This window comes from Eubalaena glacialis, chromosome 1 (genome assembly GCF_028564815.1).
Source record: "Eubalaena glacialis isolate mEubGla1 chromosome 1, mEubGla1.1.hap2.+ XY, whole genome shotgun sequence".
NCBI lineage: Eukaryota > Metazoa > Chordata > Mammalia > Artiodactyla > Balaenidae > Eubalaena > Eubalaena glacialis.
Genome location: NC_083716.1, coordinates 206,399,762 through 206,423,994, shown reverse-complemented (window position 1 = coordinate 206,423,994; position 24,233 = coordinate 206,399,762). Strand labels below are relative to the sequence as shown.

General features: G+C 35.7%; 1 protein-coding gene across 1 annotated transcript in view; it reads left to right on the top strand.

Annotated features, from left to right (window-relative positions):
- The window catches only part of C2CD6 (C2 calcium dependent domain containing 6), an 87,303-nt gene extending 71,409 nt beyond the window's left edge, over positions 1-15,894 (top strand). The window contains exons 9-13 of the mRNA XM_061186465.1: positions 2,397-2,543; positions 10,445-10,550; positions 12,386-12,452; positions 14,282-14,325; positions 15,493-15,894. Coding sequence (XP_061042448.1) covers positions 2,397-2,543; positions 10,445-10,550; positions 12,386-12,452; positions 14,282-14,325; positions 15,493-15,894 — 766 coding nt within the window. The remainder of the gene's footprint in view (positions 1-2,396; positions 2,544-10,444; positions 10,551-12,385; positions 12,453-14,281; positions 14,326-15,492) is intronic.
- Positions 15,895-24,233: the final 8,339 nt, after the last annotated feature.

Genomic DNA, 24,233 nt, shown 5'->3' with positions numbered 1-24,233 from the left:
AATGGTGGCAGGATCATAAAGTTGGATCATATCAAATTTATGGATATGGGCTCACTAAGCAGAGATTCTACGTTTAATATGCAGCTTGGGGAGTTACAAAGGACTCTAACACTTTGTTGGTTACTGAAACATGGACCAAAAGATAGCCCACTGTGAGTGAATTGAAAATGCCAGATCTATTTTAGTTTAATGTAGAGGAAGGAATTCAAAGGTTTAGGGAGATTGTAGTGTTAGAGTGGATTTGTCATTTAAGACTTACTTATTCACCCTGGGAGGCTCCAGAAGACACACCTTTCACCATGACTGTGACAAATAAGTTTGTGAGGGAAGCCCCACCCTTGAAGAGCCCTGTGATTGCTCTTCTCTGTAGGCCAGACCTTGCAGTGGGAACTACAGTCACTGAACTGGAAAACCTAAATGAACTGGGAGGAATTGGATCCTGAAGTGGCAAGGTGGGTGTGGTTACTGTGATGGACAGCAGGGTCAAAGCAGCAACCAAAATAGTCTGATTCATGTAGACCTATGGCATTGGCTAGTTGATCATGATATTCCTAGAAATAGAATATACAGGAAGCCTACTAAATTCTTATTTGATCTATATCAGCAGAAAAGTTCTAGGTCAAATGAACAAAAGTCTAACCTAAATCATAAAAACAGAGCTCCTCAATCAATTCCCAGTTTGAACCAGTTTACAGACCCAGAACCCTTTGAATGAAGGGGAAGCCTGATCCCCTTGAGGAGAGACCTCAGTACAGTGCCAAAAATTATGTTAATCTTTCTCCCAGCATTCCCCCAAAGGAACTACAGCCTTTTACCAGGGTAACTGTGCATCAGAGAAAAGGAAATAGAGTTTTCAGAGACTACTGGACCCTGGCTCTGAACTGACACTAATTTCAGAAGACCCAAAATGTCACTGTTGTCTACCAGTTAGAATAGGGGCTTATGGCGGTCATGTGGTCAATGGAGTTTTAACTCTGATTCATCTCATGGAGGACCCAGTGGGTCCCCAAACCCATCCTATAGTTATTTCCCCAGTTCCAGAATGCATAATTAGAATATACGTATTCAACAGTTGGTGAATACCTTCCCTGTCCTGTGGAATGAGGGATATTACAGTGGAAAAGACTAAATGGAAGCCACTAGAGCTACCACTAATAGTAAACCAAAAGCAATACCTGGAAGGATTTCAGAGATTAGTGCCACCATAGGGATTTGAAAGGTGCAGGGATGGTGGTTCCCATCACAACCCCATTCAACTCACTTATCTGGCCTGTGCAGAAAAGAGATATATCTTGGAGAATGACAGTAGATTATTGTAAGCTTAACCAGGTGGTGACTCCAAATGCAGCTGCTGTACCACTTGTGATTTCATTGCTTGAGCAAATTAACACACCCCCTGGTACCTGGTATGCAACTCTTGATCTGGCAAATGCTTTTTTCTCCATACTTGTTAATAAAGACCATCCAAAACAGCTTTATTTCCACAGGCAAGACCAGCAGTATACCTTCACTGTCCTACCTCAGAGATACATCACTCTCCAGCCCTATGTCATAATATAGTAGACAGGAATCTTGATTACTTTCTCTTATATAAGATATCACACTCACCCTTACAGTAATGACATTATGCTGATTGGACCTAGTGAGCAAGAAGTGGCACTATTCTAGACTTATTGGTAAGATATTTGCATGTCAGAAGGTGGGAAATAAGTCTGATAAAATTCGAGGGCTTTCTACCTCAGTGAAATTTTAGGGATCCAGGTATGGGGCTTGTCAAGATATTCCTGCTGAGGTGAAGGGTAAATTGTTGTATCTGGGCTCTCCTACAACCCAAAAAAGAGGCATTAACACCTAGTGGGCCTCTTGGGTTTTGGAGGCAACATATTCCTTTGGATGTGCTACTCTGGCCCATTTACTCAGTGACCTGGAAAAAAAATTTATATATATGTTTTTCTTCCCTCTCATCTCCTTATCATGTAACATAATATATATTTACTTTATATCATAATATTTAAGTATTGTTAACCTTACATCATAGTTATTTAAGTTTCAGGATATTAAGGAGAAGAGTAAACATCACCCAAGGACTTTACATCCTTTTCTGAGGAAGGGGCTAGTGAGTTTTTGGCTGTATGTATACAGGAGAGTTGTATCATGTAAGGTTAATTATGACCTTGTTATTGTTTTCATTTGGAGATTAAGCATGTTGTAAGATGTTTATGGGTACCAAGTTGACGAGGGGTGGACTTGTGATGGTTAGTTTTTTGTGTCAACTTGACTGGGCCGTGAGATAGAGATTTGGATCTAGAGATAGGGAGAGAGGTCTGGGTCTGATAGCTAACACTGATTTTAGAAGTGGACTTTTGTATAATTTTAACTTTATTACCATTTTCCAGAAATGTTATTATACCACAACGAATAGAATATCCAGCATTCTTATCCCCAGACCTGAATGTTTCTGTTGGGGTGCCAACTACAGCATCCCAATCCAACCAGCCATCTGTAGTACGACTTGAAAAACTTCAGCAACAACCCCGGGCAAGGTAAAAAACAAAAACAAAACAAAACAAAAAATTTTTCATCTTATTTATGTGTTATTTGTATATTAATTTTTCCTTTGAGACATAGGCTTGCTATTGGTCCAGAAACCTTCATCATGGTGATATTTCATGGGTTCAGTGTTTGTTTTAAAAAGTCAATGATCTGGCAAGAAAAGGGGTGAGAACTCATTAATATGGGAGAAAGTATAATACTTTCTCTGCCTCTTCACTCAACAATATAGTCTATAGGTCTCTTATACTCTTTTCTGTATTTCCCATCTTTTATCTCTATGCTTTAGATATTTTCTTCTGACCTGTCTTATAATCATTGGTTCTTTCTTCTTTGTCTCTTATCTGCTGTTAAGCCAATTGAATTCTTAATTTCAGTTATTTCCTTTTGTTATGGAATTTTCATTTACTTTATAGTTCCACTTCTCTACCAAAATCCTCAGTCTTATCTTTTAATTCTTTGAACATATTAATCATTATATTTCAAAGTTCATCTCTGATAACTTGATTATTTGGATTTCCTATAAGTCTATACCTATTGTTGGTTTTTTTTCCTCAGAGTTTTTAGTCAAATCTTATGTTCTCATATGCCTAGTTGTTTTTATCAAGTGCCAAACATTGTATTTGAAAATCTGTAGAACTAATTTGAGGCTCTTGATTATATATTTTTACAGATAATATATACATTTGCATCTGGCAGCCAGCTAGCCTAGGAACACTAGCAATCCCAGATCACCTTAATTCAATTGAGATGAGACTGAAATGATTTGAAATGATTTGGGCTTTAGTTCCTGTGGGCATTAGTCTTTTTCTGGTTTACTCTTATTCTTAACATCAAGGCCGGGACTAGTGTGAGGCAACCACGGTACAATATTTAAGGAGGCACTTATTCTTGGGGTATAGCCCTCTAGGGCCCCAACTGAAAGCCTAGGTGTTTACCATGGCTTCTCATCCTCAACAGGGCCTGAACTCTCGTTTTTGTTCCCTCATTCTTACATATTTATCTCAAAGCTCTTAACTCTTGGCCACCTCAAATGCCTTGAAGGAAAATGGCTCCAAATTATGGGCTCAAAGTCTCCAGACTTCCTTTCTGTCTGGCATCTTGGATTTGCAAATTCTTGCTGCCTTTATAACTGACTGATACTTCCAAAGAAAAAATTTTAAAATACTTTGTCTAGCTTTTTCAGTTGTGCAGTGAGATGGTCTGAAATAATCTATTCCATCATTGCCAGAAACAGAACTCCTGAAATTTTAAAAATAGTGTTTATGTATATGCATATTTTACTCAGACTTATAAATTAATTCATAAACATTGAATTGAGTGATCAAGGAACCCATTTTTCCCCTAGTCCTATGTTTTATTCTTTCAATAACATTTATTATTTATTTATTTTTATTGGAGTATAGTTGATTTATGTTGTGTTAGTTTCAGGTGTACAGCAAAGTGAATCAGTTATACATATACATATATCCACTCTTTTTTAGGTTCTTTTCCCATATAGGTCATTACAGAGTACTGAGTAGAGTTCCCTGTGCTATATACAATAGGTCCTTACTAGTTATCTATTTTATACATAGTAGTGTATATATGTCAATCCCAATCTCCCAATTTATCTCTCTCCCCCCTCCCCTCTGGTAACCATAAGTTTGTTTTCTACATTTGTGACTCTATTCCTGTTTTGTAAATAAGTTCATTTGTACCATTTTTTAGATTCCACATAATATTTATTTATTTTTATTTCAGTTTTATTGAGATATAATTGGTACACAGCGCTGTATAAGTTTAAGCAGTACTTAATGATTTGACTTACATACATCATGAAATGATTATCATGATAAGATTACCGAATATCCATAATCTCATATAGATTCAAAATAAAAGAAAAAGAAAAAAGATTTTTCCTTGTGATGAGATCTCTTAGGATTTACTCTCATAACAGCTTTCATATATAACCTATAGCAGTGCTAATTATGTTAATCATGTTGTACACTGAATGCCTAGTACTTATTTATCTTACAACTGGAAGTATGTACCTTTTGACCACCTTTATCCAGTTCCCCCTCCCCCACCCTCTGCCTCAGGTAACCCCAAATCTGATCTCTTTTTTCTATGAGTTTGTTCTTTCATTTTTTGAAGTATTATTGACCTACAACACTATATTGTTCCTGGTGCACAACACAGTGACTTAACATTTCTATAAATTACAAAATGATCACCATGATAAGTCTAGTTACCATCTGTCAGCAAAGATATTACATTATTTTTGACTATATTCCCCATGCTGTACATTTCATCCCCGTGATCCGTTTATTTTGTGGCTGGAGGTTTGTATCTCTTAATTTCCCTTACCTATTTCACTCCTCTTCCACTCCCCTCCACTCTGTTTGTTCTCTGTGTCTATGATTCTGTCTCTGATTTTTTTTAAATTAATTAATGAATTAATTAATTTAATTGGAGTGTAGTTGCTTTTTTCTTTTAGTTAATTAATTAATTAATTTATTTATGGCTGTGTTGGGTCTTCGTTTCTGTGCGAGGGCTTTCTCTACTTGTGGCGAGCGGGGGCCACTCTTCATCGCGGTGCGCGGGCCTCTCACTGTCGCGGCCTCTCTTGTTGCGGAGCACAGGCTCCAGACGCGCAGGGTCAGTAGTTGTGGCTCACGGGCCTAGTTGCTCCGCGGCATGTGGGATCTTCCCAGACCAGGGCTCGAACCTGTGTCCCCTGCATTGGCAGGCAGATTCTCAACCACTGCGCCACCTGGGAAGCCCTCTCTCTCTGATTTATGTTTCTTCATCTGTTTTGAATTTTAAATTCCACATATAAGTGAAATCATGCAGTACTTGTCTTTCTATGTCTGACTTATTTCAGTTACCGCTATACCTTTTTTGTTGCAAATGGCAAGATTTCATTCTTTTTTATGGCTGATACACCATTGCATATATATATATATATGTGTGTGTATATATATATATATGTATATATATACATATATATATGTGTGTGTATATATATATATACACATATATATACCACATCTTTATCCATTCATCTATCAGTATCTTGTATTGACCTCCTTAGTTAGATTTATTCCTAGGTATTTTATTCTTTTTGATGTGATTGTAAATGGGATTGTTTCCTTAATTTCTCTTTCTGAAACACAACTGATTCCTTTTTTTTTTGATGTTTGACAATGAATTCTTTAATTGAAGTATAGTTGATTTACAATATTATGTTAGTTTCAGGTCTACAGCATAGTGATTCAGTATTTTTATAAATTATACTTCATTAGAAGTTATTACAGGGACTTCCCTGGTGGTCCAGTGGTTAAGACTCCATGCTTCCATTGAAGGGAGTGCAGGTTCAATCCCTGGTTGGGGAACTAAGATCCTGCATGCTGCGTGGCGTGGCCAAAAAAATTTTTTTTAATTAAATTCTAAAAAGTTATTACAAAATAATAGCTATAATTCCCTGTGATGTACAATGTATCCTTATTGCTTATCCATTTTATACATAGTAGTTTGTATCCTTTAATTACATACCCCTATTTTGCCCCTCTCTTCTTCCCTCTCCCTACTGGTAGCCACTAGTTTGTTTTCTGTATCTGTGAGTCTGTTTCTGTTTTGCTAGATACATTCATTTTATTTTTTAGATTGCACAAATAAGTGATATCATACAGTATTTGTCTTTCTCTTTCTGATTTATTTCTCTAAGCATAATATTCTCTAGGTCCACCTATGTTGCTGCAAATGGCAGAATTTCATTCTTTTTTATGGCTGAGTAATATTCCATTGTGTGTATGTATAAATCTTTTTTTGTCCATTCTTCTGTTGATGGACACTTGAGTTGCTTCTATATCTTGGCTGTTGTAAATAGTGCTGCTATGAACATTGGAGTGCATGTATCTTTTCAAATTAGGGTTTTCATTTTTTCTGATTTATACTCAGGAGTGGAATTGCTGGATCATATGGTAGTTCTATTTTTAGTTTTTTGGGGACCCTCCATATTGTTTTCCATAGTGGCTTCACCAATTTATATTCCCACTAACAGTGTAAAAGGGTTCCCTTTTCTCCACATCCTCACCAACGTTTGTTATTTGTAAAGTTTTTGATGATAGCCATTCTAACAGGTGTGAAGAGGTATCTCGTTTTGATTTGTATTTCTCTAATAGTGATATTAAGCATCTTTTTTGTGTGTGTTAGCCATCTGTATATCTTCTTTGGAAAAATGTCTACTCAGGTCTTCTGCCCATTTTTTGATTGGGTTGTTTGTTTTTTTGATATTGAGTTATATGAGCTGTTTATATATTTTGGATATTAACCTCTTCTTGCTGGTCATATCGTTTGTTCAGTTATTGTATTCTTCAGCTCTGTGATTTCTCTTTGGTACTTTCTTATATTTTCTATCTCTTTGTTGAAATTCTCACTTTGTTCATGCATTTTTCTTCTGACCTTGATGGGCATCTTTATGACCATTATTTTGAATTCATTATCAGGTAAGTCACTTATCTCTGCTTCATTAATGTCTGTTTCTAGAGTTTTATCTTGTTCTTTTGTTTGGAACTTATTTTCTGGAATTTTATTTTATTCCTTTGCTTAAGACTCATTCCTCTCTTACTTCATTTTCCTTGACTCTCTGTGTTGGTTTCTGAACATTAGATAAAACAACCACCTCTCTAAGTTTTGATGTTGTGGCCTCATTTTAGGAAAGGAACCTTACCATCAGCCCAGCCCAAGTTCTTGGTTGTCCCTCAAACCTTTGTGATGGTCCAAGTCACCTTGTTTGTTCTTAGTCACCCTTCCAATAGTAGAGGGCGTGTCAAGACTTGTCAGTGTCCCAAAGGGGAGATCTCAGTCAGCACCTAGATTCAGGCTGATTGGAAGCTGAACCCCCAGGTAGATGCTGGGAAAGTATGTAGTTAGAGCCCTTTCAGGGAGAAACTGGAAGACTTTTTTTTTCCTCTTCCCTCTGTGCTGGGCCTGTTTGTATAGTCACAGGGTTGGTGGTGTACCTGCACCCATTAAAACTGCTTCTTTGTGTACTATAGTCCTGTAGACTGGTAAATGCAAACCCTGTTGACTATGACATCAGGCAATCTGGGGGCCTGTGCCTTGGGTGGCAGCCACAAAATCTGGGGTGCCAGTTGTATGTACAAACTTTTCCTTGGAGATACTGGTGATCTGGATCAGGCTAGAGTGAGAAGAGAGATGCAGTGTCTGCTGGCTTCCCTGGTTTCCAGGGAGGATTGCAGTCAGCCCCTAGAAGCATGCTAAATTAGAAGCCTGACCCTCAAACATTAACTTTTACAGAATGTGAGTAGGCTTCTCTTGGGGAAAGACTGGGAGATGGAGAGTTTTTGCCTACTCTGTGCTGAGCCCTTAGCACATAACCATGGCAAGTCCTAGAGAACCCATTAAGAACTATTTCTATTTTGTTTTAACCTTGAGGGTCTCATGGTCACAAGCTAGGTGTGACCTAGCTAGGTGTTTTGGGGGCCTGTCCCTCAAGTGGCAGTCTTGAAACTTAGAGCACTCATTGTGGGGTCCAAACCTTTCTCTCCTCAAAGAGATGCTGGGAATTGGAAGTTCCTTCCCAATTGTATGACATGGTGCCAGGGTTAGGTTTATGGTGAGAGTGTGTCTCAGCCTTTCCTACCCATTTGCTGTGGGTATTTTCTCATTCGTCCAGTGTTTAGGAGTTGCTCAGCTATTTCTGGATTTCTTTCAGCAGGAATTGCTCCTTGTACAACTATAGATTTGGTGTATCTCTGAGAGGAGATGAATGAGTTCAGGAGCCTCTTCACCATCTTAGACTGGAATCCACAAATTTCTTCAGTTCTTGGCTTGGTAGAACACATCTGGATCCTTATAATGCTTCTCCATTCAGAGTGGCTCCCTGAGCTCCACCTGCAGAACCTCGACTTCTTTGGCTTCCAGTGACAGCGATGGCTGTTGCTCTGCCTTCTCTTGAGTGGCAGCACCACCCAAGCCCCTTCTTCCCAGCAGAATGGGTCCCCCTCTCCTCCCTCTGCTCGCTGACTCCCATGTATCTTTGTTGTGTGTTTCTGCAATCTAAGAATGTTATTTTGATCCTTATTATCTTATTATAACTACTTTGGAATTTGGCCCTGATAATTCTCTGTTGCTCAATTTTATATGAAATTAATTTTCCTGAATTTTTTGTAGAAGCTTGGTTCCGAAAGCTTTTCTAGCTTCACAGAGCTCCCACTTCTGAAGTTTTTATTTGGTGTTTAAAAATACAGTGAACTTCTTTCAAGGTTTTCTGAGGCCCTGTCCCTAAGTAGAGATCTGGCTGGTCAGTTTTGAGCATTCTCTGTGGTTAGACTACTCCAGTCCTTTGATTCTTATCATGAATGCTTTGTACTCACCCACTATTGGAATGAGCAAAACCCTCCCAGTTTCAACTGCTGTTCTCAAGCTGGCTGGCTGTGCTTTCTTGTGACTACCTGTTGGCTGTTTGGGGTTCTCTTATTCTCACATTCATCAGATGCCCCTTTTATACCTGTTGCTTTCTCCCATATGTTCACTGATACCATGAATATCTTATGTATATGGGGTTAATAGGGAAACCTTGTCACGTGATCTTGTTGTAAATGTTGCCTATAAGTTTTTGGGTTTGCTACCTAGATACTCTGAATGTTTTTATGTAGATATTTGGGAGGATTCAAAAACTATGCTACTTCTGCTGCCATCATCTTCTTGGAATTTTCCTTTTTTGCTAAACTTTCATATTCATAATAACTTATTTGTGGTATCATTTGGGGGAATTTATTTAAACAATCATATCATCTACAAGTAATAACAATTTTGTTTCTTTGTTCCCAATCCTTAATCTTTTGTTTTGTTTTCTTGTCATTCTATGCTGGCTGGAAGCTCCAGTCAATGTCTGTTATAAATGGTAAGGGTGGACATCTTTGTTTTGTTCAGGATCTTTCATGGCAATGCTTCTAGCATTTAATAGTCAAGCACATTATTTATATAGGTTTTTTGGTTGATGTCCTGTACCAGATTAAGTAAATTATTCCATTCTGTTCCTAGTTTTCTAAGAGTTTTCTATTTTAATCATGAATGGTTGTTGGATTTTGCCAAATTATTTTTCTCTTTTAATCAGTTAAATTGTATTTAAATTAAACGTTCTGTTGTTAATGTCAAGATATCCTTATATTCCTGGGATAAAGCCAACTGGTTCATGGTATATTATCTTTTCCTTATACCACCTCATTTTTTGTACTAAAATTATATTTTATTTGTAACATTTGCATCTGTGTTTGTGAATGAGATTAGACTAATTTTCCTTCTTTGTAATGTGCTTGTTATGCTTTATTGTCAAGGTCATAGTGTCCTAATGAAATGAATTGAGAAACATTTCCTCTTTTCCATTTAATTCTTATCGATTATATCTTTAGATTATGAAAGCCTTTTGAAATTTGGATTGAAAACTAAATTCCTATCTTTTCATTTGTTTTATTGCAGAAGATATCATATATGTGTTGAATAATTTATAAAATATGTATATATAGTTTAAATGAGAGCAATATATATAGAATAATTTCTTAAATATGTATGTATAACTTAAATAAAGATAATAAGACCATTGCCTAGATATTTACAATTCGGGTTAAGAAATACAACATTACCAATATTATAATGTGTTTTATGTGCCCTTATGAGATTACATCCCTCTCCCCAACTCTCCCCAGGTAACTACTACCCTGATTTGTGTTATAATCATTCCTTTTCCTATGTGTCCTTAAACAATATATTGTTGGTTTTCTTCTTTAAGAACTTTTTATAAATGTATCATACTGTATGTGTTCTTTGTTTCATACCATATATATTCTTCTATCACTTTTTAAATCTGTAACTGATTTTTCTTTAGGCTAGAAAAAATGAAAAAAGAATATAGATGTCTGAGTACATGGATAGAAAAAGCTAGCTACTTAGAAGGAGTTCTTACCCCAAGATTGGAATGTAAAGAACGTAAGGTAATTAACATAATACATTCTTCCGTACATAGATTTTTACTTTTTATTTTAAAATTATGATAATTAAAAATAATGATCAGATATTGTTAATTTGTTCCCTCTCTATAAAATGCTACTCATAGTTCATGCACTTTCCTATTTTGATAATGTGACATTCAATAAATATTGATTAATAATTTATAAGTTTAGTTTTTAACAGCTTTGTTGAGATATAATTCACATACTATATACTTCATCCATTTAAAGTGTACAATTCAGTGACCCTAAGTATATTGACCGAGTTGTGCTTCCATCACTACAATCAGAGAACATTATCATTACCCCGAAAAGAAACCCCATACCTCTTAGCCTATACCCTCCAAACCCCTCATGCCCTGCTAGCCCTAGACGACAACTAATGTACTTTATGTCTCTATAGATTTGCTTGTTCTAGATATTTCATATAAATGGAATTATACAATATATGGTCCTTTGTGACTTGATTCTTTCACTTAGTATAGTGTTTTTAAGGTTCATCCCTATTGTAGCATGTATCAATACTTCATTTCCTTTCATTGCCAAATAATTTTTCATTGTTTGGATATACTACATTTTTTTATCCACTCATCAGTTGATGGACATTTGGTTGTTTCCACTTTTTAGCTATTATGTATAATGCTGCTATGAACATTCATGTGCAGATTTTGTGTGCATGTATGTTTTTAATTCTCTTGGGTATATACTTAGGGGTGGAATTGCTGGATCATATCATAATTCTGTTAACTTTTTCAGAAACTGCCAAACTGTTTGCCACAGCAGCTGCACAATTTTACATTTAACCAGCAATGCATGAGGGTGCCATATCTCTTACAACACTTGTTATTTTCCTTTTTTAAAAAAATTTAATTATGGCCATCCTAGTGGGTTTGAAGTGGTATCTCATTGTGATTTTGATTTGCATGTCTTTAATGACCAATGATGTAAACATCTTTTCATGTGAATACTGGCCGTTTGTATATCTTCTCTGAATAAATTTTTATTCATATCTTTTGCTGATTTTTTAATTAGGCTATTTGTATTTTTACTGTTGAGTTGTAAGAGTTCTTTATATATTTTGGATACTAGACCCTTATCAGATATATAAGTAAGATTTACTATTTAGAAGTACTATCTAATCTATACATTTTGACCTGGCAGTAAAAGATTCATAGGGATTTCAGTGAATAGATAAAACATTGACTAAAATCACAGCTTTGAAATGGTAGTCATAACATATTGATATATTCATGTTTTTCAATGACTCTGAGATAATTGAGCAGGATTGTGCTCTGATAAGATAAATTGATTAGCATTTGCTAATACAGAATTAGTATTTTAGGGAAATTTTGTGGTGATTTTCATTAAAGGGACTCTGAACTTTGGGTTTTCATTGAAAAATCAGTATTTTATAAGAGCCAGTGGTCACTCTACCTTATAATTCTTCTTGGAATTTTATAAAGATCCACATCACTTTGCAACTGATAGACCATAATGTATTCCAATAAAAAAGTGATCTGTTTCCCGGGGGTATCCTCTTATACCCCTTGAAGTTAAACATTATGTCATTTGTCTTGTAATCTTTTTCTGTCATGCATTCATCATTCAGAAACCCTATCAATTCTTGGGTCTTCTCTTCCTGGACCATTAACTCCTAGCCAGGGTGTGCCTGTCTTTAAAACAGTACTGTTTGCTTTTCTCACAAACCCATATTCTTCTTGTCTTCTGTAAATTTTTTTAAAGTATTTAAAAAAGTTATGAAAACAGGAAAAAATGTTTTAGCTCTTTAAACATTTCTCCAATATGTTTTTTTCTTCTAGGAAAGTAATACCATTGAGGTACTTGAAAGCCAATTGGAAGAGAGACCTACAGATACTGTAACATCAGGTTAAGAAACTAATTTACCTTTTGTATTTATTATTAAGATAGTTAAAACAGGGTGGTTATATCACAAAAAGAAAACTACCAATCTGCTTTAAGTATACTTCATTTTTTGTTAGGGAATAAGAATACATTTCATTATAGTTTTGGTATATAGTTTTTATTCTGTAACACTCCAGAGAAAATACTTAGACCCAATTAAGAGTTATTTTTATTTTTATCTTTAATACTCCTTTCCTCTTTAAGAACAAGAAAAAAGTTAAATCTTACCTATAATCTATGAAAAGGTATTTTTGTTAAACACTGTTAACTGTAGAGCTATTGGTCTCTTTTATGTGGAGGATGTGTGTATGTGCGTGCGTGTGCGTGTGTGTGTGTAAGAGAAAGGGAGGAGGAGAGAGAGCAGGACAGGAAATTAAATTATTAACATTAAATGTGAGAACTTTGCACAAATTATCAGTAAGATATTTAATTAATAGAAGATACTGTTCATGCAGTCTTTAAGAAAACTCTCTCTTAAAAGATTCATTTAGAAAGTAAGTTAAAATAGATGCATAATACTCTATCTTTAAAATCTTGGATTCTGCTGGTGTGGATTAATGATTTATTGTTATAAGACTTTGGCCACAGGTTACTTCTCTAATTGTACTTCCCCGGCTACCTCAGGCTTTGATATATTCATTTCTTAACCTCTGAGGATCAACCAGCCTAGCAGAGCTATTTCATGTTTAATCTACTCTTTCACTGAAACATTCAAGTTTTAGGTTGTAGGAGAATCACAACTTCCCTCTTCAATATTGCTGTTGAATATTGGAGGTTAACCTCTCTCACACACTGATGGTTACTATTTTTTTTTTTTTTTTACTTTTTTTCACTTATCCACAGAGTTTATTTCAAGTCCCATTGGATCCTCTAGTGACTTCTTTCCTTTTGGCATTCCAGTAGCTCCCTATAGTTACAGCTGACATTTACTGATCACTCACTGGGTTCCAGGCACATTACTTGGATTTTGTAACTCAGTACTCAGAGCAGTCAGTCGAGGGTGCTATTATTATTTATCCACCTATTTACAGATGAGAAAACTGAGGATCAAGTCAATGAGAGGTGACACAGCCATTAATTTGAACCTAGTCTATTTGACCCAAGAACTCAAGCATTTAACCACATTGCTGCTCCCATTGTATATACTTGTAACATACCTATAAGATAAGCTATCGCTAATCTATTTTACATGTAAGAAAACCAAGGCTCAGAAAAATGAGCTGACAGCAGTCATGCAGCTAATAGTGACCTTAATAAATTTTGTTTTTTACTAGACTTATGCATCCCTTTGTATCTCAATTATTTATTCCTTTTCCCTTTTAGGATTTTCTTTTTTGTTTGCTAAATATGTATTCTTTATATTTCTAGGAAAATTTTACAAGTGCTTCAGTTAGCCTCTCTTGAATGGTCCTATTTTTTCTGTTTACATACAACTTTACTCTTTTTTTCCAATCCAAACCTTATCACTGACCATCTGGGATTTATTTTTATTTCCTCTTGACTTTTAGTAAAATATAGTACATGCCTGTTTTTATGTCTTATATTGAGGGATCTGAAATCTTATCATTTTATACATGTTTTCACTTCATCTCCACACTTGCTCATTTACTCCTCCATCTTCCCAGAGATTCATCAGCCTGTTTTTACTAAATATGTAGTGTTTATGTTTGAATAACTGCTTTGATTTAAATTGCTTCTATTCTTGGTGAGAAAAACTGTAATATTTTATTAATGCATATAAATAATGTTTATTTTTTATATATAATAAAATACTTCTATGAATTTCTTAACAGATATCCCTCTTATAAAGGAAGAAGCTGAAACTATTCCAAGTGAGGTAAGGGAACTTGAAAGAGAACTTCTAGTAGTTACTATTTTATAAAGGGATGAAATATTTGTAAATGGAGAAATATTTATAGATGGAAAGAAGAAAGCACTCAAGAAGTTATTCAAGTTTTCATGGTTATTTCTGTTACGACAATATCTATACAGTGTTACACGATTTATTTAACTTAAATTACACTGTTAAAAGGGAAGTTTCAGTATCAAATAGTAACATTTTAAAGTACATATGAATGTAGGGGACAAAAGGTGTTTATGAACAGAAGGGGGGAAACAAATAAAAGAAAGCATAAAGTTCTGCACCTTAGAAATGGATGCCACAGACCTAACTACATTCTTTACTTTTTCTCTATAATACAACTGTGTATTCTCTATAATGTATAATCTCCAAAGTAATAGTCTGTATTTTATAAATAGAAATAAATAAGAGTTCACATAATATTATTTGCTTTTTAGCTATTTTTACAGAAGGTATTAATTCCGTAAGGCAGTGGACCCCTATGTAAACCAATAAAATATAAAAGATTCTTCTGTACTACTTGACAAATAGGATTTAATGATTTCTATTCTTGGGCCAGTGGCTCCCAAAATACCAATTGAAGAGTCAGTATGTACTGTTTTGCACAGTCCAAAGAGAGAAAAAAAGACAATATAGAGAATTTCTCATACAGCTAAATTTACTTGGCTTAACAGACTGTCCTTTCTTTTATGATACTATTCTTTGTACTATTTTGCTATTAAAATGTCCTTTATTTTACCATGTAATTGTGATTTTTATGATATTGTTCTTTGTGCCATTTTGCTCTTAAAGTTTCCTTTGTTATGGTATATTGGTGATATTATAGTAACAGTAAAATGTCAGACACCTTGGTTTTCTTCTTTGAGATGCTGATGATTTATAAAAATGAATATATGAGAACCTCTACTTTATAATGCAGTATGATCATTTTTATGGATAATATCCTATAGTCCATGGTGTCAGGCAAGTAGAGAATTTCTCAACTCTTCAAATAAGGAATGTAACAATTTACAAATATTGATGGTAACTTGTTATAATAAAGGATAAAAGTACAAATGATTTTAAGTCCAGTTTTGTTAGTTTTAAATATTTTCTAGTTGATAATGATTAATAGGTAGCTTGTCTTATTGATACATTTTCTAGTTACTGGATAATGATGATAAGAAAGGCCTGACTCTACCAACTTTGAACCAGTCGGGTGAAGATGATTCAAATGTTGTTGCTCCTAAAAGTGACATGTCAACAAAGGAAACAGATACTCCATTGCCCACTATTCCTAGGCTGACGTTAACAGAAGAGGACAAAATACCACCTTTAGAGGAACACCAGCAAGAAGCTATGCCGGAGATAAAAATGAAAAATCTATTCTTCCCACCAAAAGAAAAACTGAAAGATAGATATCCAAGGCTTTTAAAAACTGACTCATCTCCATCAGAGGTAAAGTTGAAAAATATCCATATAAATCCAGGTAGAATAAAGAGGAGGAACTTAATTTTATCTCCAACAGAAATTAGGTGGCAAAGCAACAATCTGAGCTTAGCTTGAAGGAAGAGCACAAGCTTAGTTTCCCCAGATTCAAAATCAAAAGGAAGCTTTCAAAGTCACAGTCCAAAGGAAGACCTTGAACTAAAGGTATCTGCCCTTGTATTAGAAGTATAAGACTAAGAAAAACTGAAGAATTCATTAATAAAAAATAAATAAATTGAAAATACATTCAAATGTCTCCAAGTAGAAGTGTGTCTAAGTATATTAAATATTCCTACCCTACTAATACTCATCAAGTAAGGAGGAAAAAAACCTTTGAAGGAAAAGCAAAGTGATCTGAGAAACCAGTAATACAAACCAGTCTCATGGTTTGGTGTAAAATTCAGCAGAAAGTATAACAATGGCAGCAAAATCTAACTTCAAAGGAAAGCCTGAGAGGTTATTTCATTGGAAATTTTTAATGAAACTGTTTTAGGAAATAGCATATGTGCCCCTGTTACAAACAGTTTTATAGTTTAAAATGAGAATGATCTGAAAATTTAAAGGTACACCAGGGAAAAGCATTTCTCAAAATGACAGTTATTCTACTTAGATCTTTACATCTTGTTTGAGTCACTATCATAAAGCAGTGTAAAAATGTGTATTGGTCAGTGGGAAAACAATCTGAGTTCTAAGTATGGCTCTGCCTCTAAATACATCAGCAAGCTTGCACACCTGAATCCCTAGGCCTATTTTCTCATCTACTGAATGGTAGTTTATACTAGGTCATTTCTAAATTCCTTTCCAAATTCCAAAAGATATAATTTTATTAAATATCTCAAGTTGGGGAATTATTCCTTATTACCTAGATCAATATGCTAAGCAATGTAACTTAAAAAGAAAAACATTCTTGTTTTTACTGAATGTGAAAGTAATACACAGTCATTATAGCAACTTTAGAAAATAGAAGTATAAAAAAGAAAATAAAAGTAGTTATAATTCTACTGCCACATTTAATAATTTTATTTCCTTTCAGTCTTTTTTATTAGCATATGTATATCTTTTATTTATTTTTAAAAACTTGGATCAAACTATATATGTATGATTTTATATTATGCTTTTTTAAACTTGATATTATATTATAAGCATGTTACCTGAATTTTCTTTAAAATTTGCAAGATGCAGGATATCCTCAAATATTGATATTCAGTAATTTAAAATAGTTTCTATATTTTTGGACATTAAGCTTGAAATTAATATTCTTTTACCTATTTATTTGTGTCTGTGATTATCTTCTCATATATTTATAGAAATAGCATGTTGACAAATTGCTCTCCTGAAAGATTGTGCCACTTTATATTCTGACCAGTGATATTTGAGTATTAATGATATTTTAAATAATGATTAAAACTTTTTCATGCTTATTAGCCATTTTGATTTTCCCTATGAGTAGATTGTCCATTTTTTTCTGTTGAGTATTTGGTGATGTTGTTTAGGTTTTATAATGAGCTATTTTTATTATACAGATAATAACCTTGTATATTCATGGCACATACTTTTTCATAGTTTTTGTGGTTTGCCTTTTAATTTCTTTATTGAATCTGACTTCCAAAATATTCAGTTTTCATTTGATAAGTGAATTATTTATTGCTCCATAACAAACCACTCCAAAATTTAGTGGCTTAAAATAACCATTTTATTATTTCTCAAGATTCTGTGGGTTGACTTTGCTTAGGTAGGCAGTTGTTTTGCTCCACTTGATGTTGGCTGGTCCTCTAGTCATCTAGGAGCTTGACTGGGCTGGAACACCCATTATGGCTCTCTTAGGTGTTTTATACCCTGATGGAAACAGCCGTAGGTCTGGGCTCAATTGGGATGCGTGGACATCTGGTTTGATGTGCCTGTTTCTCTCTCTCTCTCTCTCTCTCTCTCTCTCTCTCTCTCTGTCTAAGTTTCTCTCTCTGTAATCTTAGGGATTATTCCTCCCCCTGTCCATGCAACCTCTTCATGTGGTCTCTCTATGTGGTCTTTCTAGCAGGGCAGCTGAACTTTTTATGTGGCAGCTCAGGGCTTCCAATATACAAAAACAGAAGCTTCAGGTACTCTTAAGACTTAGGCTTTGTACTAGCATAGGGTCACTTTCACTCCATTCTGTTAGTTAAAGCAAGTCCCAGGCTCAACCCTGACCCAATATGGGAGGGGACTACATAAGAGTGTGAATTTTGGAAGGTGTCGTTCATTGGGGGCCATCCACAGATTAACCATCTCTAGCTCCAAGTAATTTTTCTCCCACATGCAAAATACACTTACTCTGCTTCCAAAATTCTTAGTTTCATGCCATTACTGCATTAGGCTCAAGCTTAAGTATGGAATTTCATCATCTAAATCAGACCCAGGTAGATGAAGCTTCTTGAGCGTGGCTTCTCTCAATCTTAAGACCTGTGAATTGAAGAGACCAGTTATCTGTCCACTACATACAATGGTGAATCAGAAATAGGATAACAACAGGCACTTACATTCCAAAGGTGAAGGAAGGGTAAAGAGAAGCATATAGCAGTCAGTGAGCCATAGTAATTCTGAAACTTCTGGCTCTGCCCTCTGAGAATCTTTCTTTTTCCATAAGAAAGAGCTTATATTTGTAGCTGAGTAGCTTTGCAGCCTATGTCTTATCTGTCGAAAGTTAAGAGTTCAGAAACCTCTTTGCATTTTAAATTGTCTCTGTTCCTTTCAGTCCAAGATACTATGATTATCTTAGAGATTTTGTGGGTTTCCTGGGTATCAAATTATGACCTTAGCTAAATGTTACACCCCTAAATATCTTTAAAACATGCCCCCGTTTACTTTTGACTGATAGTCAAGGTGCTGTAGCACAATATCCTTAAGAATCTTAGAAGCTCTCTGGTCTAGCAGAGAGGATCTAAGAGGCCACCCTAAGATACTTAGAATATTTTTTGTCTAGTCAAGTGGGTCTGTAAGATACTACCTTAAATATTTTTGAAGTGTTAACAACAGTTCTCATGGCCTTGTGATCTTGACTTTGAAACTACATTTTACTGGCAATGCCATTGGAACCTGATCAATGAAGTCATGAGGTAGGGATTCCTGGCATTGGTTTAGTGGCTTAACAGTGTCATTAAGGACCCAGGAACCAGGCTCTTTCTTATCTTTCCTCTTTTTCACAGTCTTGCTTGTCACTTCATTATTACCGGATGTTTGCTTCAGTCCTAGGCATCATTCGTAGATCAAGGCAGGGGGTAGAACATTCAAGTTTTCTTTTGCACTTGCCCCCTTTTATTTCTACAAAGAAACAGAAGTTTACCCAATAATCCTCCAGCAGATTTTATGTCCCATTGACTAGAATTAGTTTACATGACTATGTTTAGCTTCAAAGGAGTATGAGAAAACTAGCATTTGGCAAAATGGAATGGGGTTGCCAATAATGATTCATCATTTGGGGCTGTATACCTTGCTGTTACAAGCAAAATTCAGGTTCTGTTGTGACAGGGTAGTATCAGGAGTGGTTATTGTATAATCAGCACAGTTAGCAGTAGCACCACAATTATTCTTCTGTCTGATGGGAATGCTCTTCTCCGGATCTTCTTGGGGTTCATTCATTCACACCATTCAGGTCTCTACTCAGCTGTTACCTCCTTAGAGGGGCGTTCTCTGACCACTCTAAGTAAAATAATTATCCACTCACTCACCCTAGCCCATCTCTATTTTTTTCTTGTATCATTACCTGGTATCATATTACATGTTTCTTTACTTGTTATTGTCTGTTACTCCCACTTGACTTTGTTCCAAATGGTAGGGATTTAGTTTTACTCATCACAGTATCTTACCATTTAGAGTAGTGATGAGTCCATGATGGGCACTCAATAAATATTTGTTGAAGTAGTTAATTAATTAGAAATACTGCAGGGTTTTGAGGCATTTTCTTTGGAATCTCTGAATATGTTACAATTCCTGAGCCTCATTGTATGTGATTAATCAAAATCATTTGGTCCTAGGGAAATACAAATTATTTTAATACTTTCAAGGTGAATGAAGCACCTAGTTCTAGCATACCAAATATCAGGCACGAGGCAGCGAGATTAATTCCATATTCCATAAAGAGTAGTGATAAAGGCTCTGATTATTTATGAGTTTTTGAGTTTAAAGTCACTAGTGCTTGCTGAAGACTAGGATTAAGGAAGGCAGGGAGTGGTATGTGTGATATCACTAACCTTCTGTTCATTCATTTGAATTTTTAAAAAATTTTTATTTTATTGGAGCATAGTTGATTAACAATGTTGTGTTAGTTTCAGGTGTATAGCAAAGGGATTCAGTTTTACATATACATATATCTATTCTTTTTCAAATTCTTTTCCCATTTAGGTTATTACAGAATATTGAGCAGAGTTCCCTGTGCTATACAGTAGGTCCTTGTTGGTTATCAATTTTAAATATAGTAGTGTGTATATGTCAATCCCAAAGTCCCCATCTATCCCCCCCCCAACCCTTCCTCCCTGGTAACCATAAGTTCGTTCTCTAAGTCTGTGAGTCTGTGTCTGTTTCGTAAATGAGTTCATTTGTATCATTTTTTTTAGATTTCACATATAAGCGATACCATATGATATTTGTCTTTCTCTGGCTGACTGATTTCACTTAGTGTGAGTGAAATAGTATGCTATACAGTAGGTTCTCATTAGTTATCTATTTTATACGTAGTAATGTATATATTTCAATCCCAATCTCCTAATTCATCCCACTCCCCTTCCCCCTTGGTATCCATAAGTTTGTTCTCTACATCTGTGTTTCTATTTCTGCTTTGCAAATAAGTTCATCTGTACCATTTTTCTATATTACACATATAAGTGATATTATACAATATTTCTTTTTCTCTTTCTGACTTACTTCACTCTGTATGGCAGACTCTAGGTCTATCCATGTCTCAGCAAATGGCACCATTTTGTTCCTTTTTATGGCTGAGTAATATTCCATTGTATATATGTACCACATCTTCTTTATCCATTCCTCTGTTGATGGACATTTAGGTTGCTTCCATGTGCTGGCCATTGTAAACAGCGCTGCAGTGAACACTGGGTTGCATGATCCTTTCAAACCACGTTTTTCTCCAGATATATACCCAGGAGTGGGATTGCTGGATCATATGGTAGCTCTGTTTTTAGTTTTTTAAGGAACCTCCATACTCTTCTCCATAGTGGCTGTACCAATTTACATTCCCAGTGTGGGAGAGTTCCCTTTTCTCCACACCCTCTCCAGAATTTATTGTTTGTAGACTTTTTGATGATGGCCAATCTGACTGGTGTGAGATGATATCTCATTGTAGTTTTGATTTGCATTTCTCTAATAATTAGTGATGTTGAGCATTTTTCATGTGCCTCTTGGCCATCTGTACACCTTCTTTGGGGAAGTGTCTATTTAGATCTTCTGCCCATCTTTTGATTGGGTTGTTTGTTTGTTTTTTGATATTGAGCCGCATGAGCTGTTTGTAAATTTTGGAGACTAATCCCTTGTCAGTTGCATCGTTTGCAAATATTTTCTCCCATTCTGTGGGTTGTCCTTTTGTTTTATCTGTGGTTTCCTTTGCTGTGCAAAAGCTTTTGAGTTTAATTAGGTCCCATTGGTTTATTTTTGTTTTTATTTCCATTACTCTAGGAGATGACTCAAAAAAGATATTGCTATGATTTATGTCAAAGAGCGTTCTGCCTATGTTTTCCTTTAACAGTTTTATAATATCCATCCTTACATTTAGGTCTTTAATCCATTTTGAGTTTACTTTTGTGTATGGTGTTAAAGAATGTTCTAATTTTATTTTTTTACATGTAGCTGTCCAGTTTTCCTGGCACCATTTATTGAAGAGACTGTCTTTCCTCCATTGTATAGTCTTGCCTTCTTTGTCATAGACTAATTGACCATACATGCGTGGGTTTCTTTCTGGGCTTTCTATCCTGTTCCATTGATCTATATTTCTGTTTTTGCGCCAGTACCATACTGTCTTGATTACTGTAGCTTTGTAGTATAGTCTGAAGTCAGGGAGCCTGATTCCCCCAGCTCCATTTTTCTTTCTCAAGATTGCTTTGACTATTCAGGGTCTTTTGTGTCTCCATAAAAAATGTATCTCCTTAAAAATTTTTTAAGATTTATTTTATTCTAAAATAAATTTTTTTATTAAATTTTTTTTCTGTGAAAAACACCACTGGTAATTTGATAGGAATTGCATTGAATCTGAGGATTGCCTTGGGTAGTATAGTCATTTGACAATATTGATTCTTCCAGTCCAAGAACATGGTATATCTTTCCATCTGTTTGTGTTATCTTTGATTTCTTTCATCAGCATCTTACAGTTTTCAGAGTACAGGTCTTTTTTCTCCTCAGGGAGGTTTATTCCTAGGTATTTTACTCTTTTGGATGCGATGGTAAATGGGATTGTTTCTTTAATTTCTCTTTCTGATCTTTCATTATTAGTGTATAGAAGTGCAACAGATTTCTGTGTATTAATTTTGCATCCTGCAATTTTACCTAATTCATTGATGAGCTCTAGTAGTTTTCTGGTAGGTCTTTAGGATTTTCTATGTATAGTATCATGTCATCTGCAAACAGTGACAGTTTTACTTCTTCTTTTCCAATTTGGATTCCTTTTACTTCTTTTTCTTCTCTGATTGCCGTGGCTAAGACTTCCAAAACTAAATTTGGATTCCGTTTACTTCTTTTTCTTCTCTGATTGCTGTGGCTAAGACTTACAAAACTATGTTGAATAATAGTGGCGAGAGTGGACATCCTTGTCTTGTTCCTGATCTTAGAGGAAATGCTTTCAGCTTTTCACTGTTGAGTATGATGTTAGTTGTAGGTTTGTCATATATGGCCTTTATTATGTTGAGGTATGTTCCCTCTATACCCTCTTTCTGGAGAGTTTTTATCATAAATGGTTGTTGAATTTTGTCAACAGCTTTTTCTGCATCTATTGAGATGATCATACGGATTTTTCCTTCAATCTGTTGATGTGGTCTATCACACTGATTGATTTGTGGATACTGAAAAATCCTTGCATCCTGGGATAAATCCCACTTGATTATGGTGTATGATCCTTTTAATGTATTGTTGGATTTGGATTGCTAGTATTTTGTTGAGGATTTTTGCATCTATGTTAATCAGTGATATTGGCTTGTAATTTTCTGTTTTTGTGGTATCTTTGTCTGGTTTTGGTATCAGGGTGATGGTGACCTCATAGAATGAGGTTGGGAGTGTTCCTTCCTCTGCAATTTTTTTGGAATAGTTTCAGAAGGATAGGTGTTATCTCTTCTGTAAATGTTTGATAGAATTCGCCTGTGAAGCCATCTGGTCCTGGACTTTTGTTTTTTAGGAGTTTTTAAATTTCAGTTTCAATTTCAGTACTTGTGATTGGTCTATTCATATTTTCTATTTCTTCCTGGTTCAGTCTTGGGAGACTGTACGTTTCTAAGAATTTGTCCATTTCTTCCAGGTTGTCTATTTTATTGGCGTATAGGTGCTTATAGTAGTCTCTTATGATCCTTTGTATTTCTGTGGTGTTGATTGTAACTTCTCCTTTTCATTTCTAATTTTATTGAATTGAGCCCTCTCCCTTTTTTCCTTGATGAGTCTGGCTAAAGGTTTATCAATTTTGTTTATCTTTTCAAAGAACCAGCTTTTAGTTTCATTGATCTTTTCTATTGTTTTCTTCGTCTCTATTTCATTTATTTATGCTCTCATCTTTATGATTATTTCTTTTCTTCTACTATCTTTGGCCTTTGTTTGTTCTTCTTTCTTGTTCCTCTGGTGGGCAGGGCCATGCTCAGGAAGATTTAAGCAGCCTGTCTGCTGATGGGTGAGGCTGTGTTCCCATGCTGTTTGTTGTCTGGCCTGAGGCATCCCAGCACTGGAGCCTACAGGCTGTTGGGTGTGGCTAGGTTTTCACGGGGGTGGGGGTGAGGGGGGTGGGGGGGTGTGAGGAGGGTTTGGGGGGGTATGGTGGCCTCCAGGAGGGCTCACACCAATGAGTACTTGCCAAAACTGCCGCTGCCAGTGTTTTTTTTCCTGCAGTGAGCCACAGCTGCCCCCCCCCCCCAGCCTCTGTGGGTAACCCTTCAATACTAGCAGGTAGGTCTGGCCCAGTCTCTTATGAGGTCACTGCTTTTTTCTCTGGATCCTGGTGTGCACTAGACCTTGTGTGCACCCGCAAGAGTGGAGTTTGTTTCCCCCATTCCTGTAGAATTCCTGCAATCAAACCCCACTGACCTTCAAAGCCAGATTCTCTGGTGGCTCCCCCCACCCCCCGTTGCCAGACCCACAGGCTCAGGAGCCTGACATGGGGCTCAAAACTTTCACTCCTGTGGGAGAACTGCGATATAATTATTTTCCAGTTTGTGGGTTGGCCACCCGGCAGGTATGGGATTTGA